This window comes from Corvus moneduloides, chromosome 8 (genome assembly GCF_009650955.1).
Source record: "Corvus moneduloides isolate bCorMon1 chromosome 8, bCorMon1.pri, whole genome shotgun sequence".
Lineage (NCBI taxonomy): Eukaryota > Metazoa > Chordata > Aves > Passeriformes > Corvidae > Corvus > Corvus moneduloides.
In genome coordinates this window covers 3280581-3303372 of record NC_045483.1, presented here as the reverse complement: position 1 = coordinate 3303372, position 22792 = coordinate 3280581, and the positions used below count along the sequence as shown (strand labels likewise).

Below are 22792 nucleotides of genomic sequence, written 5' to 3'. Positions count from 1 at the left end.
GCAGGCCTGCTCCATAGACTGAATCTTGGGATCAGATGAGTAAAACCTGCTCTTAACTCAGCTGCTAAAACCAGAGATACAATCAAGCTCCTGCAGCTGGAGGTGTGCAGCCAAATGTCTCTGTGACCACCCAAACCAGTTTGGAAACTGGGTGGCCCCAGCACTGTCTGACAACGAGACCTCCCTATTTTTGGCAATCCACACTAAAAGCCTTTTTCAAGTTCCTGAGGCGCCTTTGATGAGATGGCAAAGGAGGTGGCAACAACCCAACACACAATTCCTGCTCCACCATCCAACGCAGCGCCTTCCCAGCGGAGCGGGCATGACTCAGAGAACCAGCTCAGATCAAGAGATTGATCTTGCTAACAAAATATAATAAAACACCCTTCCTCCAATTTTTCTAAAGCTGTATCAACTCTCCTGTGCCAGAAATAGAACAACCATGCAAATATCCAGTGGTATGAGGGGGCACCTGGAACTTGGAACAGCGTAGGAATGAGGGATTCAGACAGGGCAGTTTTAACACAGTTAAGAACCCAAAAGCTGCCTTCTAAAACTGCACTGTTTTGTTCACCTCATGGTCAAGTTTTCTTGTCATAATATTCTCTGTGTGCAAAAAATGTAAACTGCACCCGTAATTTTGGGGCCTGAATGGAGGTCCTGCCTGGAACTCTGCTGTGCCAGCTTGGTCCCGTGGGAGCAGCAGCTCCTTGTGCCTGTTTTAAAGGCTTTAAAGGAAGGACAGGGGAGGGAGTCAGGGTGCAGAGCTGGGACTTACCGAGCTCCCCGGCAGCTTTGATGTCGATGTTGTCGTAGCCGCTGCCTATTCGGACAATGACCCGCAAGGCCTTGAACTTCTCCAGATCCTCCCGGGTCAGGGTGATGGTGTGGTACATCATGGCCCCCACAGCTTCATTCAACACCTGCAACAAACACAGGGGTCAGGTCAGGGTGATGGTGTGGTACACCATGGCCCCATGGCTTTGTTCAACACCTGCAACACAACACAGGGGTCAGGAGCTGCCGGCACCCCTGGGGGGACACCTGCAGCTCAGGAACCAGGAATATGACACAGTGAGTTGGACACTTTCACTGCTGACCTGCTGTCTGAGCCATGTGTCACCAAAACCAGCAGGCTTGTGACCCACCAACACCTTTGGGAATGGATTTGGTGAATTATCTGCAAATCATGATGTTACATCTGAGCAGACCAGGCAGATGAAAACCACATCTGTCTCTCACCTGGACCCTTTTCCAGGTGGTTATCTGCAAACCCCTCTGCTTCCAAGCAGCAGTAAGTCTGCTTTTAGGAAGGAATTAGGTGTTGCAGCAGTGTCTGTTGGTTCTGAACAGGACTGTGTGACACTGGTAACACCTCAACCTCCTTGTGCATGTCCAAACCCCTGCCACACTGTTCACATCCACCTTTCCTGGCTGTTCTCAAGGGGACCTGAGAAGCTCTGCAGAGGCTGCACAGTCACACAGGGCTGGGCTTTGTCCCCTTCAGTGAAGATCCAGACCTTCACTGGTGCTCACCACAAGCTACCTCAGTGCTCTGGAAACCCAAGACCCATCCAAACCCCCCAAGCCTGGCTCATCTATCAATATCTCACAAAAAACTCCCATTCTCCTTCTCCCAAATTTAATATCTGCCAAGACCAGCACTGATGCTATTTGTATTCCTCTTTCCCAGATCTTGGAAGTGACTTCTGATCACTTCAAACTTCATTTGAGGTATCTAAAATAATACTTTTAAGAGAAGTATTTACATGAAGTTGAGCTTCCAAGCAGAAACACTCATCCACACTGCATGGATCTGCCTGAATGATTCCCAAACCTCCTCCACTCCCTGCTGGAGAGGGAGGAGCTGCTGGAGGTGCACCCAGCACCTGTGAACACCCACCAGCTGCAGGTGGGATGGTGTCAGCAAAGCCACAGCAAGAGCACCACAGACTTCAAAAAACATGAGAAACGTTAATAACATTGATGTGAAAAACCTGATGCAAAGAGATAAAAAGTTACATTTTTTTCCCCCAAACTAACATCTGGCTTCTAAAACAGCCTGAATTAATTTTAATCTGCACTGGCTTCTGTTGGTGTTATCTGCTGATTGACTCCTAGTGCAGCTTTGTACACTTTCTGCTCAAAAATCAAACAATCAGACTGGTTTGGGTTGGAAGGGAACTCATTTTTCCAAACACAGGCAGGGACACCTTCCAGTGTCCCAGGCTGCTCCAAGCCCCGTCCAGCCTGGCCTTGGACACTGCCAGGGATCCAGGGGCAGCCCCAGCTTCTCTGGGCACCCTGTGCCAGGGCCTCACCACCTTCACAGGGAAGAATTCCTTCCCAGTATCCCATCTAACCCTGGCCTCTGGCAGTGGGAAGGCACTCCCTGTATCCTGTCCCTCCACACCTTGTCCAAAGCCCCTCTGCAGCTCTCTTGAAGCCCTTTGAGGCACTGGAAGGTGCTTTAAAGATGTGGAAGAGCAAGGCCAGATCCCGCTGCCCCCACGCGCCCCAGCTCTGCCGGTACCTTCTCGTGAATCTCCTGAGTTGATTGTGCGTCACAGAACGCCACCGTCGCCAGGTCCTTCAGGATGGGCATCTCCACGGTGCAGTCCCTGCCGTCCAGCAGTGCCACCAGGGGCCGGGGGTGCATGGGGCCGTTCATGATCTGCGGGCGGATACCTGCGGGCACAGCGAGTGCGGCTTTTACACGGCGGGCCCTGAGCGGGGCTCCCTGCCAGGTGAGGGGCAGCAGCACCTGCTGACACCCTGCTCAGCAGGTTCAGGGTAACAGCAACACGGGGTGAAGTCTGGCCAAGGGACTGGGAACACAGCTGTGGCTTTGCCCCCCTTTTTTTTTTTTGGGAATGGCTTTACGGTTCTGACCACCTCAGAAAGACAAGTCCAGAGAATCACTCAAAAAGTAGCATTACTGGAAAATCATGGGAAGAGCAGGACACTGAAGAGCTCTTTAGCACAGAAGATTATACTCTGATGCACAAACAACTACTAACAGTTTCATGGGAACAGCAAAGCTCATCTTTGTAAACCCAACGTTCTCCAGGCTGAGGTGAAGGAATTGATCACCACCAAAGGCCACAGAAGGCTGATTTTTATATCCTATTTATTGCTCTGCTGGGGATTAACTGGTTCATTTTGGGACAAGTCACTTGGGAATTTCTACACTGCCTTTTCAGTAAGGATGTTTATGACATTAGGACCCTACAAAATATCTCAGGTATCTTTCTCACCTGCCCAGGCAGTTTCTGGGCAGAGCACAGGTGAGGGGACCAGATGCTCCGGGTACAATGTGGTGCTTTATTTCTGCTGCTGCACCATGAGATGGCTAGGGCTAGAGGGTCTGGGTTTGAGTCTCCAAATGCTCACACAAGCAGCCCTAGCAAAGCCTCTCCTTACCAAACCCCACTTCTGCACAAGAACCTGCCAGGGCTACCAGCCAACATCTATCTGCCTGGCCTTTAAATGCAGTGGTTGTGCTGGTGAGGGGGACAAGCCCAGGGCTTGGCTGAGGGAACTCCATGGGACTGTTTTGGGGTATTTTGTGGGGGCACCTTCCCCAGCTGATGTGGGTGTGACACACATGGGCACTACTGGCCACAGTGATGAACCCCAGACCTGCGAGCACCAAGAGCATGGCCCTGGGGAGGGACCCAGCACTGCTGCTACACTCACACAGCTACCCTCATTTTACATGGGAAAACATAACTCCATGGAAACAGGCAAGTTTAATTGAGTGGGTTCAGTGGCTTTCCATTCCTTTTTCACTGAATCTGCCTAAAGAAATGAAGAACCAACCAACCCAGCAGACCTGACTGAAGGTTTTCAGCATTACAGGTGGGTGCTTTTAGAACAGGTCCTTCCCTCCCCCTTCCCTACTGAGGTCTCCATTACTGGAAGTCGTACATTCTGTTTGCATGCATTTCATCCAGATGGGAGTGCAAGTGTGTCAGTAGGCAGGCTAGAGTGCCGAGACGATCTGGATAAGGGAAAGAAGCTTGTGATAAGCAGATAAGCAAGAATAAAAACATGCCCAAATCTCCGAGCGCTTACACAATCCCTCTGGGCAGCACTGCACCCAGCCAGATTATTTTCTCAGGTTAACAAGCGAGTGAATTATAACACTGACTTAAATGCTTACTAATGTGTATGATCTCCAAGGCTTAGAGCATCACCTGCCAGCCTCACACCACAACTGCAAATACAAAGGAATCTGATGCAGGGGCAAGGTGGCCGTGGTGGTGCCAGCCCTGCTGGCCACCATCCCTGTCCCCAAGCTCGGAGCCCAGAGCCCACCAGGGACCAGGACCATCCTCAAGGCAGAGCAGGGGGCACACAGAGGTTGGAGTGGCTTCCTGTGAGTGTGGCACATGGAAGATGAAACCACAGGTTATCTGAAACTTTGACATTTAATCCGAGCCCCAAAATAACAGGTTTACTATGCTGCCCTTAGATAAGCTTCTTTCAAAGTCAAACAAAACACAGCTTTTTTTCTTTTTTTTTTTTTTTTTTTTTTTGCAACAGCATCTGTGTCTTTGCTTGGGATTAGGGATGTAATTGTGCATGATGACACAGGCTTCTTAGGCACGTCACCCTTGCCCACACATTCAAGTGCAGTCACTGAGGATGAATGTGGCTGTAACCCGAGAGGTACTCACAGGAACTGCTCTCGTTTCTCCTACTTCCAGGAGGGAATTTATTTCAGCTCGACAAGGAAAGTTTTGAAGCAAATCAATACAGGATGAAGCACATAATGTATGGAAATTACATTTTAATAAAAACCATTGGCAGGTTTGCAGCTTAAACCGTGCTCTGTTTTCCTCGCCTGCCTCTCCCGTTGCCTTTCCATCACCCTGCATCCATTCCTCACCGTCCTGGTTCCTACCTCTGCACAAACACATTCAAACCGAGACATTTGGGCTGACAAAACCAAGCTAGCCCGGCTCATACAGCACGTTTGTTCTGCAGGCGACTGCTTCATTAAGAACGAGGTATGCCACGGATCAGAAAGTAATTAAACAGCAGCCACTCCCCCCGAAATTGCGATAAAACATCGCAGCCATTAACCCCTTTCACTCTGCCGAACCACGGGCTCGCCCCACCGAGGATACAACGCTGTGTAAACCATGAGCATCACCCCCCTGCGGAGCTGGGCACCAGCTCTCCTCGAGGCTGGGGTGGGATCAGCTCTGCCTCCCAGCAGCCCCCAGATTCGGTGGCTCCCACGCCATCTCAAGCTGATTTTTGCTGAGAACCCCCCCAGCTGTTCCTGCAAAGTTGGGGCAAGTATTGTTCAACACATATTTTTTTTTTTTTTTTTTTAGGTGTTTTCAGCTGCCTGCAGAGCCTGGCCAGCAGTGCAGGGAGAGCTTGCTAAGGAAGAGGGAGAGGAGGAAGGGTTTATGGAAAGAAAAAAAAAAAAAAAAAAAGCAAGAAAAGCAAGGTTTTGCAGCCACAGAGAACTCAAACTCCACCCCGGCTCACAGGCAGCGCCGCTTGTTGCACGCAGCCCCGCGCATAAAGTGCTTTTGTTTCATTTTTAATACACAAAGCCTGCTTGTCCTTTCCTGCCGCTCCTCCCCTTTGCCACCCACTTGTATCCGATCCCAATGGCACCCCTGCCAAGAGAATTAGGGAGTACTCCCTGCTAAATGGCAGCCTTTGTGTGACCGCAAGACGGCTGGTACTATCTCACCAAAACAAAAGCAGAAGCCATTTGCCTAATTCTTATTAATCTCAGTTGCCTGTGCCATGCAGCATTAAAATAATAACAAAAAAAGGGGGAAAAAAAGAGGAAAAAAGGCTCTAAACATGTTGCCCTGAAGTATATAAAAGTGCATCAAGAAGCAATCCTGACACTCGCCTGAATTACCCGCTCACAACCAAGTAGCTACAGTTTTACAGTCAACTACACACTTTATTAAACAAACAGAAAAGAAACAGGAAATTTCCCCTTGCCTGGAAAATGTTGCCTCCACATTCTTCTTCTTATTAAAAACCACACATGGCAGTGGAGGAGTAGGGAGGGAGGAGGAAGGGGGGAACCCACACACGATAAAATACTACCACTTTTCAGTGCGTTGCCTCTCCTTTCGTCTACGAGGGGGTATCTTCAAACAAGCGATCCCGCGGCCCACAGCTGCAACATCTCAAGACAAATGTCTCTTTGAACACGGAGGGAAAAGAAAAGGCTTTTGTCCTGAGCCTCAGAAGAATGGTCTGAAATTGCGAGAGGAGTTACAGTCACCTCTGCGTGGCTCCCAACTCTTCAGAGCACTCCCTCCAGACTTTGCCGAAGCTTTTAACTAATCGTAGTTCTTTCCCAGCCCTTGAATAAAATCATGTGAGTGCCAGCCAAAAAATCTTATGCACACTAAAGGGTTTGTATATGTCACAGTTGCTTTCCCCCCTTCCACTCCCCTCCTCCTATTGACTTGCACATACGGCGGGGTTTCTTTTTTTGAGTTGTCTCAAATGGATTTAATCTGTGCCACGCTGCGTTTTATGTTTGTTTGGGTTTTTTTTGTGTGTAGCTTTTTTTTTTTTTTTCAACTTAAAAATGAAACATGCCTTTCTTCCCAAGCAGAGCGTGGCTCCAGAAAAAGGCTGATAGCCTTGAGCAGCAGCACCTCGAAAACAAACACAAAGCACTGGGGAAAGCAAGGCTGTGCTGATCTCAGCTACACCCAGAAACCAAGGGCCAAATTCTTTCTTGATGTGTGAATCAACTGATTTTCAGCATCAGAAATGACACTCGATCGCTGGCAGGATTCACATCTTCTTGGAGTCGTCCGTCTCCTCCTGGTCCTGCTCAGTTTGTCCCAAATAGGTAAAAGCAGCCCCACGTCACTGTTTGAGGGAATGGCTGGAGCTGTGTCAGGGAGGTTTAGGCTGGGTATCAGGAAAAGGTTCTTCTCCCAGAGGGTGCTGGGCACTGCCCAGGCTCCCCAGGGAATGGTCCTGGCCCCGAGGCTGCCAGAGCTCCAGGAGCATTGGGACAGCGCTGCCCGGGATGCCCAGGGTGGGATTGTTGGGGTGTCTGGGCAGGGCCAGGAGCTGGAATGGATGATCCTTGTGGGTCCCTTCCACCTAAGGATATTTTATGACTTTGTAACTGTAATCCCGATCCCACACTGTCAGAGTATGTAGGACACTGCTGCTGTGGGATGTAGAGAACGAGGGCAGGCTGTGCCTGGGCAATGCCCCATCTCCAGAGCATGGCTGGGAGCAGTCACTGGAGCAGTTGTTCTTCCCTCTTTCCAGCCTTTGTCACTGCCAGCGGCACCAGCAGCTACAGACAATCCCCACCCAAGAAATAAGAAAAAAATCTGCACCTCAGTCCCGTTCAATACCATCAGCACTGCCTTTCCATAGTGTTACTCTATCCCCATTTTATCATCACCCTGCTGGGTCCCAACAGCATCATCCCCCCCCTCCACAGACTGCAGGGTCCTGAACAACACAGAGCCGACCCAAGGGAACACCCAGGAGAAATGGGCAGCAGTTCACTGGCACGCACAGCCCGCTACAGACAAGGGTCCTGCTCACCCTGTCGGGAGCTTCGGGATGCCAAGGGGAATCCTGGAACTGGAGGACGGGGCAGGAATAAGGAGAACAAAGGTCTATTACCTGGAGTTGGTACTGACTTGTAACACTGACTTTGAAAGACCTGTCAGTCTCCCTAACATCCAGTCTGAGTACAGGACAAGGGGATCTAGGTACATTTTTCTCTTGAATATAAACCATTGCTTAAGCACTAGAAAATCCCCAGATTTGCTGTCCCTGCCATCACCTCTGCATTACAAGCTGGAGAGCCAAGGTCCCAAGGTGGCTTTCCAGGGGTCCCCACTCCCTGCAAGCAGAAAGGTTGAGTGGCAAAGGTGCCAGAGTGATTCTGTGAGGATGGAGATGCTTCGGGAAAGCACTGTGATGCTGCAGGACCCAGAGGACCAACCTCCTCCACCACATCACCAGTGATGCTCTTTCTTTCACTTACATTTTCCTGCTAACAAATGCTTCTCATAATAAATGCATATGCAAAAATGAAATAGGACACAAGTCTTATCTCACACTTAGGGGAAAAAAACCCAAACATATTCGCTGTTTTTTCTAACCACAAATACTCTGGAGGCACTTGGTACTGTGCAGACAGAAGCCACACAGACACACAGCATGTTTAGAAAGTGACATCAAATATATTTTTTTATAAATAACCACGGATTGTTTTGTATTTTAAAAGCAAAGCATCTTTGAGGCTGCCAGGATCCTACCAGGGAAAGACTGCAACATCTTCTCCTTCAGTGGAGACCCAGGTGTTTGAACTGATGCTGGAGCTCCAGGCTCGCAGCCAGGGCTGCTGTGGGGAAGGGGGATGATGGCAAAGTGGAGGCAACTTTCAGCCCACTGGAAAAACCCACAGGTTCATGGCAGTCCCCTCTGGTGAGGGAAATTGTGTTTCAGAGAAACTCCAAAGATGGGCAGAGACGCAGTAAGGGCCATCCTGCCCTGCTGGAAAGGGAAAAACTCGTACCTGATGTTGGGAAGAGCCTGTGCAAAGCCCTGACCTCTCCAGCACATTTCCTCCAGTCAGCACACAAGAGCTGGATTTTGGCCAGTTCCCCTTCCAGATAACTTTTCAAGGCTTCCTTGAAGAAAGTATTTTTAAAAATTCATAGGAAGTTCCCATATAAAACAATGTCCTTATTAGCTGATCCAAGCACCGTGGTTACAGCCCCCAGCTGAACTACTGACATGTGAGCCACAGAGAAATGCTCAGTTAAAATATAAATATACATGGTATTTACTTACTCTTTTTTAAATTCCTGCAGGTACACACACCAGAAACACCTCCTTTTGTGTACCCCATTAAAGCACTGGGATACACTGTTGACACCACAGGGATGCAGCCCTGGGGCACGAAAGCCAAACACAAGCTTTGCAAAACTCCGGAGTGCTGGTGTATGAAATGATCTCTGGGCTGAACTAAATCTCACCCAGGAGCACCACACATACAGCTGCAAGAACAGGAACTGGTGTTAATGCAAGGAAAGAGTAACAGAAGGGTAACGTATGGCCTCTGCTACGTATCAAAATGTTGGTGTTTGGGTTATTCCCACATTGCTGGGTTGGTAAATCCGTGTCTGTGAACACTGAACACCAAGGAGTGACTTCAAGAGGAGCTAACGTGAAACTCCTAATGGTCACACGAGGGGATGGGAGACAGGGGCGCCTGAGGGATGTGCTGACCCAGGGACCCTGAGAAGTGGGAGTGCAGAGCAGGGCACGGATGGATGGGACAGCAAAACCAGGGAGGCAGTGGGAGCTGCCAGGGCATGGGAGAGGCAGAGCAGATGGGAGAGGCCATATGGGGTGGTGAGGTAGGGATGCTACCAAGAAAGCTAAAAGAAGCACCTGGGAGAGAAACTGCTTGCTCAGAGCAGCTCAGATGCCTGTATATATATATAGGTTTTTTTTGGTAAGAGAGGGATGGGAAAAAGATTGGAAAAGCTCAGTAAGGGTTTGTTTGGTGGTTACAATTCAGACACCATATGGACCCTCAAACTGTCCCACTGCCCAGGGCTGAGCTTTGCAGCTCATATTAAAAAAAAAAAATATGGAGAAGATAACAGAAAAACCCCCAATGAATTCTCCCTGAGTATGCTCCACTACTAAGCCCAGTGCTGGAAACAAACTGTACTTCCAGAGCTCAGTGGGCAGCTTTCCTAATATTATCCAGCACTCTCTCCAGTGCTGCACTTCAGCTGCAGGATATATCCTTTATTTCTCATGGGTGGGACGTTCACCTCTGAGCCACACATTCCAGCCATACGGCATCATGCACCAGGGACAACATCCCGTGCCAGCTCTCCTTCGGGTCCCTCTCCATCCTCGTTATCCATTTATTTTTTCCCTTCCATCCAAGTGGAAACAAAACTACAGCAGTAGAAAACGAATGAGCTGCTCCAGGAAATGGACAGCTTTCATTGTTTTGGTTTTTGGTTGGTTTTTTGGTTTTTTAATTTAAAAGATTAAATAAACCCAAGGAGAAGGATGCTGCTGCCAGGGGAGAGCTGCTGCTATCGGCCATCTGGGCAGGAGGCTGCTCAAACTTCAAATTGCCCTGAGGGATTCAGAGGCTGTAAAGACGTTTTGGAACACGAGATACTGAAATCAAGGCTAAAGATGAGCCTGTCGACCGGCAGTGACAGCCCTGGCATGGGGACAGCCTGGAATTCTGCTGCCTGAGACCCCCACCAGACCAGCAGCAGGGCTGTCCACAACACACCAGCATTGTGGGGTGCAAACCTGGCTTTATCTCACACACAGACCACTGACAGCCCCATGGTTTAGACTGGAAATTCCCTCAAATTAAAAAAAAGGTAAAGCATCAAAGCAAGCACTTGGAGCCAGTTTTGGGAAGCGGGAAGGATTCAATCCCACCAGCTGTCTGTGTGCCACCAGCACTGTTGGAACTTGTATTTGCACATTGATAGTGAGAGATTCTGAGTGGAAAACAAAGAAAAGGCCATGTTGGGAGATACCTGTAGGAATTACATGATGCTGTTAACCACTGACATTAGTCCTTCCCATTATGCTGGACAGAAAGTGCTCTCAGTCTTTTAAGCAACAGGGCTCCCTCTGAGCATCTCTGCTTTGCTGCTGGCATTCCTGAGATCTGCTGGAGGTTTAGATCCCACAGGAGGGTTGACACAGCACTGGAGGAGTTTCTGTCTCTGGAGAGACAGAACTGCTTTGCTGGGGTGGGAGCCTGGAGAGCCTTTTGGAAGATAAATCCTCATTTCCATGTCCACCCATAGCTGTTGTCATCTCAAGTCACTTGTTTACAGCCAGAAGGGACAACAACCCCACCAAGGATCCAGCCCAGGCTTTAGCTCATGCTTTTTCCATAAGGGCAATGTGGGAGCCTTCAGTGAGAGCCCAGCTTGACTTTAGGAGTCTTCCCAAAGCAATTTTTGGCCAAGCACAGAGTGCCAAGAAGGGCTGGCCGCTGCCTCAGCTCCTCCTGCACGTGCTGCAGATGTGCCAGGGAGCAGCCGAAGCCCTGGCCTGGGGCAAGGGATGGCTCCAATCCTTTAAATCCACCTGGACACCTCCAGTGCCTTCATTCAGAGGGATAAAAGGCCAGGAGCAGTGAGTGCTGTGCCAAGCAGCCAGGAGCACACGGGCTGTCCCTGAGCCCTGTGAGCCACGCCAGGAGCACTGGGCTGTCCCTGGGCTGTCCCTGAGCCCTGTGAGCCACGCCAGGAGCACTGGGCTGTCCCCGGGCTGTCCCCAGCCCTGTGAGCCACACCAGGAGCACTGGGCTGTCCCCGGGCTGTCCCCAGCCCTGTGAGCCACGCCAGGAGCACTGGGCTGTCCCTGGGCTGTCCCCAGCCCTGTGAGCCACGCCAGGAGCACTGGGCTGTCCCTGGGCTGTCCCCAGCCCTGTGAGCCACGCCAGGAGCACTGGGCTGTCCCTGGGCTGTCCCCAGCCCTGTGAGCCACGCCGTGTGTGCTGCCGGGGGCTCCTCCACAGCCTGCCTGATGCCTGCTGGCTCCTGCAGGGAGAACCGAGAGCTCACTCCAAACCCACAGGTCCTGCCAAGGCCTCGTCCCTCCTAAGACCTCCTAAAATAGCTGCTGGGTGCTGGCCAAGCACACAAGCCCAGCTGGAACCGTCTGCTCAGCGACCCCGCTGCAAGGTCACCCCTCCTGCAGCCCGGGACAGCCACTGCTCAGCCCACAACGGGAACGTGTCAGCCGGGGCCGACAGACCTTTGGCAACTTTCTCCTCTCTCACATCCCCACCCTCTTCCACATCGAAGGTCCAGTGAAGGAACCTCAGCACAGACAGGAAGCCCAAGTACTGCCATGTTCCCAGCAGGTTCACACGGCTCCTGCTTCTCCTTGTCCTAGTTTCTTGCTTCTCTTTATACCCATTTCTTTCTCCATCCCAGTTTGTACCCGGAGCTCCTCTGTGCTCTCCCATCACTCTTTGAGGAATTTGAGACCAATTCCTCTAAGTGCAGAAAGGATGGTGAAATATGTGAGCAGGGGAATAACCTGGAAGGTCCTGGGAGGTGCTGAATGCCTGCAAATCCCACTCATTTCCCTAAGATAAACACCCTCACTTCCCTGTAGCACTGCATTATAACTACGTGAGAAAAACCCCCTAAATACTAACATTCAAAAGCACTTAACTATGACCTACTTGCTATTAAAGTTGATTTACTTTTACAACTAAAGCTTTACAGGTCTATCATAGGATTTTATCATGGTTGCATTTTAAAAAAAACAAACAGGGCACACTTTACATTCCTGTTGAACTTAAAGCAGCCCAGAACCATAAAAACAGAGCAAACAAAGCTCCAGGCTTGGCAGTGACCACCAAACCCCATCTGCTCCCCCTTGTATCCTTCAAGGAACAGTTTAAGGAGGGAGGCTGATCACCTCAGGGTGATCAGGGGCTCAGAGCCACCTGGCCTGGCTGAAGGTATCCCTGCTCATGGCAAGGGGTTGCACTAAATGACCTTTAAAGGTCCCTTCCAACCCAAACCATTCAATGATTCCATGAACCCCAGTATTTTCTGGTTTAACTAATATTGAAAAAGACTGGGTGCACCTCAGGCAGGATTTCCTAACCATGAGTGCCTTAAGAAGACAGAGCCCTGTGTGTGGTGATATCCTAGGAAAAATATTGAAGAGAAAATCACTCCTGCTTCAACCCATGTTCCCTAACTAATATATTTGATTATTTTCAATATTGCTGTAAAGCTGTCTCCCGAGATACATCAGGAAAATGATGACGGATCCCACACTGTGCTTGCAGCCACCTTCCCAGAGGAGAAGGTTCTGCTGGAAAGTTCAACAGGAATGGGGGATGACACGGGGTCCAGCAGCATCTCCTGGCCTGACATCTTCTCTCTGAGCCACCTGCAAGGCTGCTCACTCAGCTGTGGAAAAATAAAACCAACTCAAAGCCCCCACTGAGAAAGCTCAATCTCTTTATCCAACTTCTCAGGAAAAAGATTTTTGAGATGCCACACAATAGAGCCCTTTTTAGCTATCTGTGCCCTCGAGCCATGCATTAATACAGCTGAGACTAAGCTGGATTGAGGGAATTTTAAATTGGTGTGCTGGATGATGTAGAAGGCTATCAAAAAAAAAAAACCCAAAACCCAAACCTAAAAAACCCTCACTCAAAAATGAAAAAAGGAGACTACACAGAACTGGATTGTAGGCTGGAGATTTCATGAGGCCAGGGTGAGCAAGCAAAACCTCTCACTGGAAATGTTATTAATAATCATGTCTTATCTCCTGGAACAGAGAAATTACCTTGATTAATAACAATACACGGATTATTTACAAACTCCCACATCTTAGAATATTATCATTTAATCACGTTTTTTTTAGACTGAGGGGAAAAAAAGTGGTGGTCAGAGCAGTAAAGTCTGTATATTAAAACTCACCCTTCTTAACCCTTCTGACTTTGCACCTCCTTAGAGCCCCACTGGCTGCTCATCAGTAACTCCTGTGTGCTGAGGGCATCCTGAAGGTGCAAAGGGGCCTTGTAGGTATTTCAGGAAGAAATGAGAGCGTAACCATAGGTATGAAGATTCTCAGGTGCACAAAATGAGGCTAAATGTAGAAATTTTGACTTCATAGAATCATTGAGTCATTTAGGTTGGAAAAGACCTCGAACATCATAGAGTCCAACCATTCCCCCAGCACTGCCAAGACCACCACTGACCCATGTCCCCAAGTGCCACATGGCTCTTAAACCCCTCTAGGGATGGAGACTCCACCACTGTCCTGGGCAGCCCTTTGGTACACAGATGTCATGTTCCTATGAATAAACTTCAAGCCAGAAAAAAAGTCTTTTGTAATTCAGGGCTATTAAATCTTTTTTGAAATGTTCAAATCAAATTAAACCAAATGAGATTTTTTTTTTTTTGTAAGTTGCTTTTAAATTCAATTCTTTCAAATATCCGCTGAACCTTTTGAAAATTAAATTAATTTTATTTTTAATGCAATGTGCAGTTGCGGAGAACTGAGGAAAAGCATGTGGTCCCAGAAGCATGTGGGGTTTTTCCTAACTATACAAGTTGCTCTAATAAAAAGATATTATCTCCCCCTGCAAACCTTGTCTGGCTTCAGCTTTCCAAGCTGAATAAAGATAGCAAAAAGTTCAATTATTAACTTTCCCATTCTCTATTTTCCCTCTTTATCAGGCTTTTCCTGGCCACTCACATTCCTGCCTGGCTGCAAAACACGGGCTGTAGGTCTGGACAAGAGCCTGTGGACCCAAACAGGGCTGGAACCAGCCAAAACTCTTCCAAAAATTCTCAAATGACATTGAGGATGTGATTTCTTTTGGTACAGTGGACAGAAGCTCTGAGGAAGGACCCAGGAGGAAGCTGAGGTGCCTCTGGTCACCCCACCTCACCATTCCAGCTTTCTCAAAGCTCTGGAGGCTGAAGCAAACCCCTCCAGATTTGTCCAGCCAGGCTGTTCCTGGGGCCTGGCTGCACAGCATGCACTAGGAATGGGTGAGAACATACCTAACATTTTTTCTCATCTCTGACCCTAAAACATTCTGTGGATTAGTGATAATCCCCAACCACACATTTCACATCTTAAATTAAAACAGGGGACCGGGCAACGCTGACTGAAAACCGTCACCAACGTTGTGACACCAAAGTGCCCCCTCACCCTGTGACCTTCCATCTGTCAGCACAAGCGATGCTCACCCCACCAAGGGTTTCCACATGGGGTTTTCCTCTGTGCCCAGGGTGGGCTGGAGTCAAAGCAAAGTTAAACTCTCATCATTTTGTAAATCCTACGCCCGAAGCTGCTTCATCTCCCCCTCTCCCACCCCAGCCCTCAGCCAGGTCAGCTGCACGCCAGCACCTTCTGGTTTATGGAAAACCATGTTCAGTGTCCAAATATTGCACAGATCCTTGAATAATAGAGCTTATAACCCCCCTAATTTATCATCAGTGTTTAAAATAGTATCACTAATAAGTAATTGTAGTTGAAACATTTATCTTAAACCAGAGCTATTTAAACGATGATAATCTAGAAAAATCTTTGCTAATCTGCTCCATCTTTGAGCAAAAGAAATACACACTCCCTGGCTTTCGTACTAAAACAAAAATGAGCACTGGCAGAGCAAGCAAAATCATCTACAAACACAAATCAACCTTTTCTCCTTGTGAGCCAGAGTAGCCCAAGGGCTAACGGCACGATCACGCTCCCGATGTATTCATACAGCACATTTCATCTTCATTAATCCAGATAACACACTGGCAGATTCTTATTTTTCAGTTCCAAGAATGATGAGCTATTCCTGTGCTCCAGCAGTCCAACACCCACCTCTCCCCCACGCACAGGGGTCTGACCATCACCCTGGAGCTCCAGGGGTGTCTCCTGCCTTCCTGCCCTCCCAATCCCTTGGGAAGGGGCTGTAGCACTGGAGCCCCAGCTTGTCCCAGCTCCTGGCTGTGGCCCAGGAGGCGTCAAAGTCCACCACACCTTTGGTCACAGCGAGGGGCTTTAAGGACCTCCTGAAGCTGCCCTGTCCTTGCCCTTCATGGCTCTTCTCACAGGGGCAACCTCAGCAATGCAACAAGAGCTAAAGGAGGCAGCTCAGGATGCTCAACAAAGAATTCCTGCACCGATCCATATTTTCTCTCCGTTTTCCATGAACTGGTGTTTTGGTCAACAGTGTTCATATTTAAGGTGTCATATTTTCTTGTGCATGCCAAGGATTGCTACAGTGCAGCTCCCACAGCTGCTGAGAGGCATTTCCTGCAGGCTCCTCAGCACACTGAGAGACAAATAAAATCCAAACTGTAGAGAAACCGACTGCTCTTGAAACCACGTTAACTCTAATGGGCTGAAAATATCTTCATTTTTATGTCTCTTCACCATCACAGTGCTGATGTAGGTGAGCACAGGATATAGGTTTATCTAATAATGTATACCCAAGATAGTGAAAAATATTTTACATTTGCCTACAGTTATAAAACTGTAAATCACACTGAACAACATCACTGCAGTAAGCTCTTCTCCTCTAACCATTTTCTATATTTTATTGGTTCAATGAATCCCATCACCTATCAGCCCAAGAGCTGTAGTTATAGACTGTATGGTGAGTCTCAGGTAATTTATTTAGTCTTAAAATTGTGCCACAAACCCACCAAAGTGAGGTATGGGAAAATGAACTGATCAGGTTTAATTTCTTTGTTGGGAATAAGATAGGGGAAGAGAGGGAAAGGAGTCTTGCACAGAAATTTCAGAAAGTTGACAAAATTTCCTGCCTTGCAGCAGAAAGCAGTTGGCAAAGAAGGTTGCTGATGCATCCCACCCCTGTCTACAGGTTTATACACTTGATTAGATCATACAGATTACAAAACAAACCAAATGAAACTGAGTGTGTTGAGAAAACTCCAGCGGCTCCTGCAGCAATGACAATCCTACACTGTGCCTCTGTCTGAGGGGGTCCCAAAGCTCCCCCAAGAGCTGCCACTGACACAAAACCACCCTGCTGGCTGTAGTCAACAGGTTCAGGCGACGTGGCAAAGAGGGGAAGTAAGACATGGTGCTCATCAAGACACCCAGCTAAATGAGCACTGTACAATTTCACACAGTTTTCATCGTTCATTCCACAAATACCCAAGAGATAATTGTACAGTACTCAGTGTAATCTATTCCTTTTAATTAATACCTTTGGTAATACAAAGAAAAACCCAATATTGGGAAAAAAACCCAAAAAACAGAGCACATGGCCAGCTGACTTTCCTAAGAATACTTAAGAATACAGAGGTGGCTTTTTAATTACCATCAAACCCCCTTCTATTTGGTGGCATTACTTTTAGCAAGAGTCTTCCCAAATCTCTCCGTAATTCTCAGCCCAACACGAGTTGCCTTCCTTGACCTGCTGTCCTCTCTCTGCAAGTAGACAAAATTTGTCTCCCTCAAGCCCTCATCCTTTGGAAGCAAAAAGGAAAGAGATTCTTCTGCAGAAACATGTTAGAAGTTGCTCTCAACATAAAATCACCGAATTCTAGAATGGTTTGGGTTAGAAGGGACCTTAAATCCCTCCAGTGCCACCCCTGCCATGGGCAGGGACACCTTGCACTGTCCCAGGCTGCTCCAAGCCCCAATGTTCAGCCTGGCCTTGGACACTGCCAGGGATCCAGGGGTAGCCACAGCTTCTACGGGCAAGGCCTCACCACCTTCACAGGAAAGAATTTCTTCCCAGTATCTAATCTAAACTGACTCTCCTTCAGCTTAAAAACCAACACAGAGATCCCCTATAAAAAGAGACATAGATTTGTCACAGGATGTGGAAATTATTCCCCAAGTTTACCAAAACAAGCTATTTTGTTGCTGCTCAGAAGAACCAGACCTTGAGAGAGGTGCAGATCCATCTCAGTGCCTTGCTCAAGGTGTTGCCAACTGACATTGAAGGGTTTCATAACTATTTTTGTTTTGTTTGTAATGCAAGGGTCACAATTAGTGAAGAACTCCTCTTCCAGCTCTCACTGACTGAACATGATGGATCTGCACCAAGTGCAGCCACGTTGTGCTCTCTGGGGGCCCTGCAGGAGGTGTGGGTGAGGATGCAGCACAGACACCCAGACAGCAACACATCTCACCCTCCTCTGCCTCCTGACTTCAGTGAGCTGGTGAACGCTGCCTGCTGCCAGGATGAGGTACAGAGTGTGCAGGGGACATCCCTGGCATGTGCCCGGGTTCGAGCAATCGACTTGTGACTGCTCCGCTGTTTCTGCCCCTGTCAGGCACAAAAACAAAATCCCAGTTGCTACTTCCTTGTGATTCACATGAGGAGTGCCTGGAGTCAATGGGTTCAGTGTGGGGATCATTCAAACCGGCTGCGGCCACTAAAAGAATCCATTCTTCATTCCTGCGACCAGGCTTGCTAGAAAGTAGGGAGCAAATGTTCCACCCTAAATAGTTTTGGTCTGAGCACAAGAGAAGCTATTGGCAACAACAACATTGAGAGAAAGAATGTCTTAGCATCAGGCTCAGATGCCTTGCAAATGTATTTTGTATCCTCTACCCCAATTTGTATTTCTTTCTGCCTGTAACAGACTATATGCTTTAATCGGCTCTGGCAGATTGCTGAGCGTCTTTATTTTGGCTAGTAGAGAGCTCCCTTCCATATGGGACCTATCTGGGATGGAAAGCACATCAACTGGGACGGAGAGCCCAACCCCAGCTGAGCACCAGGCCACCGTGGCCTCCACTGTGAAGCCAAATTGTGCAAGAGCCACAGAATCACAAAATGGCTTGGATTGGAAGGGACCTTAATGTTCATCCAGTTCCAGCACACTGAGGGACACCTTCCCCTAGACCAGGTTGCTCCAAGCCCTGTCCAGCCTGGCTTTGAACACTTCCAGGGATGGGGCAGCCACAGCTTCCTCACCATCCTCACAGTAATGAACTTCTCCCCAGTATTCAATCTAAATCCACCGTCTTTCCGTTCAACAGTTCCCTCTGCGTGACCAACCAGGCCTGATCTGAGCATTTTCTTTGCGTTGACTAGCAAGAGCAGCCCCGACACGGTGCATATGTTCTGAATTTCACGTACTTCAGAAACAAAATGAGAAAAAAAGTTATTGTGCTGCACTGTGAAATACCAAAAGCACTGTGCTGCATTAACATGGCATTGTCTCCAGGACTCTTGTCCAACTGCAGGCTGACAGGAGGAGCTGGCACACAGACACTGAGAAGTGCCCACATCCTTTCCTCACACCCCCAGCACATGAATGTCTCCATCCTCTCCATCCAGTTATCAGTGCAGCCTGAACTGGGGACAATGCTCATTAACAAAAGATACAAGGGAGGATAACAACTGAAAGATAAAGATTTGCATTTATTAATGTCACAATATAAAGGAAATGATAAAGCCCTGCAAGCTGAGTTTCTAATTTGGTCCTAATCCCACTGGGCGTAGCTGTGCCAGCCCTGGCTGCCTCTCCGTCTCAGTCCCAGTCTCCTTTCCATCAGTCAGGACAAGCCTTTCCCCAAATCACAACAGCTGGCTGGAGCAACCCTCCACCTCCTCTTTCTTGCTACAACTTTCCCTTAGAGCATGATGACTTTTAAATCCTTTTAGGCTCAAAGCCCAGTAACCAGTAAAGCCCAGCACAAAGTGATATTTATTTCTCACAACTATTTTTTTTTTTCTGTAAGAATCCAATAGAAAAATAACCTCAGCAGTATTTGTCATAGCCAGAGGTGGATTTGAAGCTCTTATGAAGTGAGTGTGCTGCCCACAGTGGTGTTTGATGCCTGGTTCTTAACAGAGTTAGAGGAAGAGCCTCACCTGAGCCAAAATTCCTGTCCTCCTCCAGCTGTAGTAAGGAGTGACTTCAAATCTTTTGGGGGGCTGGAAACTTTGGTATGGACAAAGAACTCAAATGAACAGCGACAATGGCTGCAGAGTGATTTCCTTAATTAGAAAATTGGCTGTGTTCCTAAGGAGGAGGAAAACAATGCTGCAGACTGCCAAGGCAAAGAGCAAGTAAAAACTGTAGCACATGTAGCTCTGGAGGAAACACAAACGGGCTCTATCAGGCCCTCAGATCCTCCAAAACCACTTGTAATTATTAAGCTGAAAATCAAGCACAGTCCTGCTGCTGAATCAGAGCAGCACAAGCAATATGACTTGGCCTTAATTAATTCATTTTGACAAAGCTCAAAACACTCTCCAGGCGATTTAAGACACCGTAAAAAATAAGGAACTGACAGTTTTTGACCTCAAGATGTCAAATACAGAACTGCTGCCTAGTTGTGATGAGCTGTCACTGTCTCCCCTGGACATCCCCATTGCAGCTCTGCATTTCACAGGGTGGGCTGCAACCACCCAACGTGGTCCACGAGAGGACTGGCACGTTCTGACAGCATCGGTCAGCCCATCCTCAATAGCATCCAAGAATCCCTGTCAGTACAGCAGCAGTGGTGGGTGGTCTTCTCTGCCTCTGCTCTGTTTGGTGATGGAAAATACTAACCAGGAAGGCTGTGTAGCTTTTTTAAACAGCAGACCAGATCCCAAGCACAACAAACTCTCTAAGAAGAGACATTTCAGAGCGTGCACATCTCTCAAACCAGCAGAGGGACAGAGAGGCTGCACAGAAAAGGGAAGAAAACAACAGGCAGAGAAACTGCAGCTTTTCCCTGCACTGGTCACATGTGGATCTGTCAATCTGACCAGCACCTGACACCTGTGATCAGAAAGAAGCTGATACCTGTTGTGCTGAGACAACTGAACATCCCGCTACAGAAATTCAATGTCTGGTGCCAAAACAGCGCTCCTGGGGAAGAGACAACGTCTGGGGAGACTGGGAAGGCAAAGGCAGAGGAAAACACTCCTTGGCTGCAACAGAAAACCAACATGCTGATGCACCTCCTCAGCACAGGACTCTGGCCAAGGAGAAACAGGGGTCATGGACTGTTTCCAGGGGCACACTTGAGATGCTCTCACTGTAATTGAACATGAAGCTGTGGCCTCCCAGGGCTGCGCAAGCTCCTCGGGGTGATGGGAGCCCCCATCTGACTGAGCATGGGGGGTTCAGGTTTTCCTGCTTCAAACCAGCCACACAGTGAAACAAAACATGAGTTTCAGATGTGAGGGAGGCTGAGGAGCAGAGCTGTGGGCTGCAGACAGGTGACCACAGAGCAATGGCAGCAGTAAGGCTGAGTTTTCAGAGTGTGGCTCCAAAAAGAGATCTCAGAGCACACCCTCATGATCCACTTCCAGGCAGGAGATGAGAATCATCCCAAACTTGACAGGAGAATATGGGTATCACTCCAGGGGATTGCCAAAATTGCCTTACACTGACACCCAGGAGCTCCACATGGCTTAATAAAAAGCATCAAAGCACAGGTCACACATAGTTTACCAGAAAATTAACCTTAATGCAAAACCTTGGAACCAAGAGTTTTTTTGAAAGGAATTTTAAATTGCTATTTTGCCAAATTCTGATTGAAAATCTTTGCTCAGGGCTCATGACCCACTTACCAAGCATGGCACTGCTGTATTTGGAAGGACTTGAGTCAGAGTATTTCTAACTCCACAAAGGGTAGGAGCTAGAGGCAAACAAACAAAGCATGTAACTGTGCCAGCTTCAGAGGAGAAGTGTACAAAAAATTTGGAACACAAACATTTGGTGACTGTTACCAGCACCATTTTTCCCAAGCATGGAATGCTTTCCTAGAAACTGGCCACCTTTAGGGCACCCTCTGTCCTGCCACAGTATTTTGGTTGGATTACAGTTACTGATTCCAGTATTTTCCTCTTCCTTCTGCTCTCCTGCCTTCTTCCTTCCTTTCCCACTTCTCCAGATGTGTTTGTGCTGGAGGAAAGCTGCTCCCTTTGTCTCAGTGGGGCAGTTTCCAGCCCTGCCTGCTGGCAGCAGTGTGTGCAGCCCGGGCTGTCCAGCACCCCTTAGTATGTGCTTCTTCAAAGAACCGTGGGGCTCTAAGTGCCTTATGAGCAGATTAAACAAACAGGTAAAAGACATATTAACTCAGTTTGCCTAATAACTTCCTAGAGTGGGAGTAAAGGAAATTGGAGATTTCCCAGGAAATTATGCAGAGTAAGGCCAGATCCTCCCAAGTGGCATCACATAGAGGAATTGTGTCCTCCTGGCACCTGGCACAGGCAATCAATGACCAAACCAAAAAACCACCAAAACCTGGATAGGAATTGCATTGCAAATTCTTGTCTTGTTGAGTCCAGCTGCAGCTCTGGAGCCTGAGGGCTCTGGGAGGAGTGCGAGAGGCTTTGCAGGAGGAGTTAGAGCAGCAGTGCTCTTCTTTACTGCATCTGATGCCTCTTCCTTCCTGGAGCAGAACAGTTCGTTGTCCCCTGGGAGAAGAGTGGAGCTTCTCCTTTGGCCCTCACATGTGCAAGTTCCCGTAGGCTGAACCGCCTGCACAACGTGACTGCACAGTGCAGAACCTCTGAGCACCAAGCCTTGTAGGAGCCAGTGCTGCTTCTCCCAGCCCTTCTGAGAGATCTGCTTTCCACATGTCTGTGCCGATGTATTTTGCCTTCTCCCCTGAGAAAGGCCAGTCTCCCTCTCCGCTGATCCAACCCCTCTCTCCCTGCCTCAGCCGGCTGCACAAGGAGGAGAGCACGTGGATGGGGACAACTGGTCAGGTTTGCTTTCCTCAGCACCACTCCTCTCCCTGGTGCCACCTCTGCTGAGGACACAACACCGTGGCTGTGCTGTCCCCAGCCTCTGCTCAGGCAGTCCCCCTCCTGTACCAAAAGCTATGGTAGGATGGGACTTCCCTCTGCATTTCCCAGGACAAAGCTCATCTACTACCACAAAAGAAATACCACATGAGAAAAGCTCCGTTTCAGAGCTAAGCACAAGTTACAAGACGTATTAACTTCCAACTTTCCAAACTCCCTCCTAGAAGGACAAGGCAGTCAAATGGATCTGCTCTGGATTTCTATTACAAACCCCTCACAGCTGCAAATCCTTTACAAGGTGATTTTTACTTAGCAAAGCACCTGTTTTTCACCCTGAGCACTGTCTCCCCTCTGACAAATATTTCTGTTTACAGTCTGGAACTTTGTCATATCGAGCTGTGACTGAATTCATTATCTCCACACACTCCTGTTGTGTCAATATTACATGACTGCCATTTCTCTGTCTCTTCCTGAACTGCTAACCATGATTAACGCTGCTGTTTGTGTTCACAAGTGACCTCCTTCGCTTTATTG

At 48.4% G+C, this 22792-nt stretch overlaps 1 protein-coding gene across 3 annotated transcripts in view; it reads right to left on the bottom strand.

Moving 5' to 3' along the window:
• The window catches only part of CTBP2 (C-terminal binding protein 2), a 286749-nt gene that overhangs the window by 7049 nt on the left and 256908 nt on the right, over window positions 1-22792 (bottom strand). For all 3 annotated transcript variants that reach the window (XM_032115975.1, XM_032115973.1, XM_032115972.1), the window contains 2 exons: window positions 2534-2688; window positions 779-923 (listed from right to left, as the gene is read on the bottom strand). In XM_032115975.1, the coding sequence (XP_031971866.1) occupies window positions 779-923; window positions 2534-2688 (300 nt within the window). The remainder of the gene's footprint in view (window positions 1-778; window positions 924-2533; window positions 2689-22792) is intronic.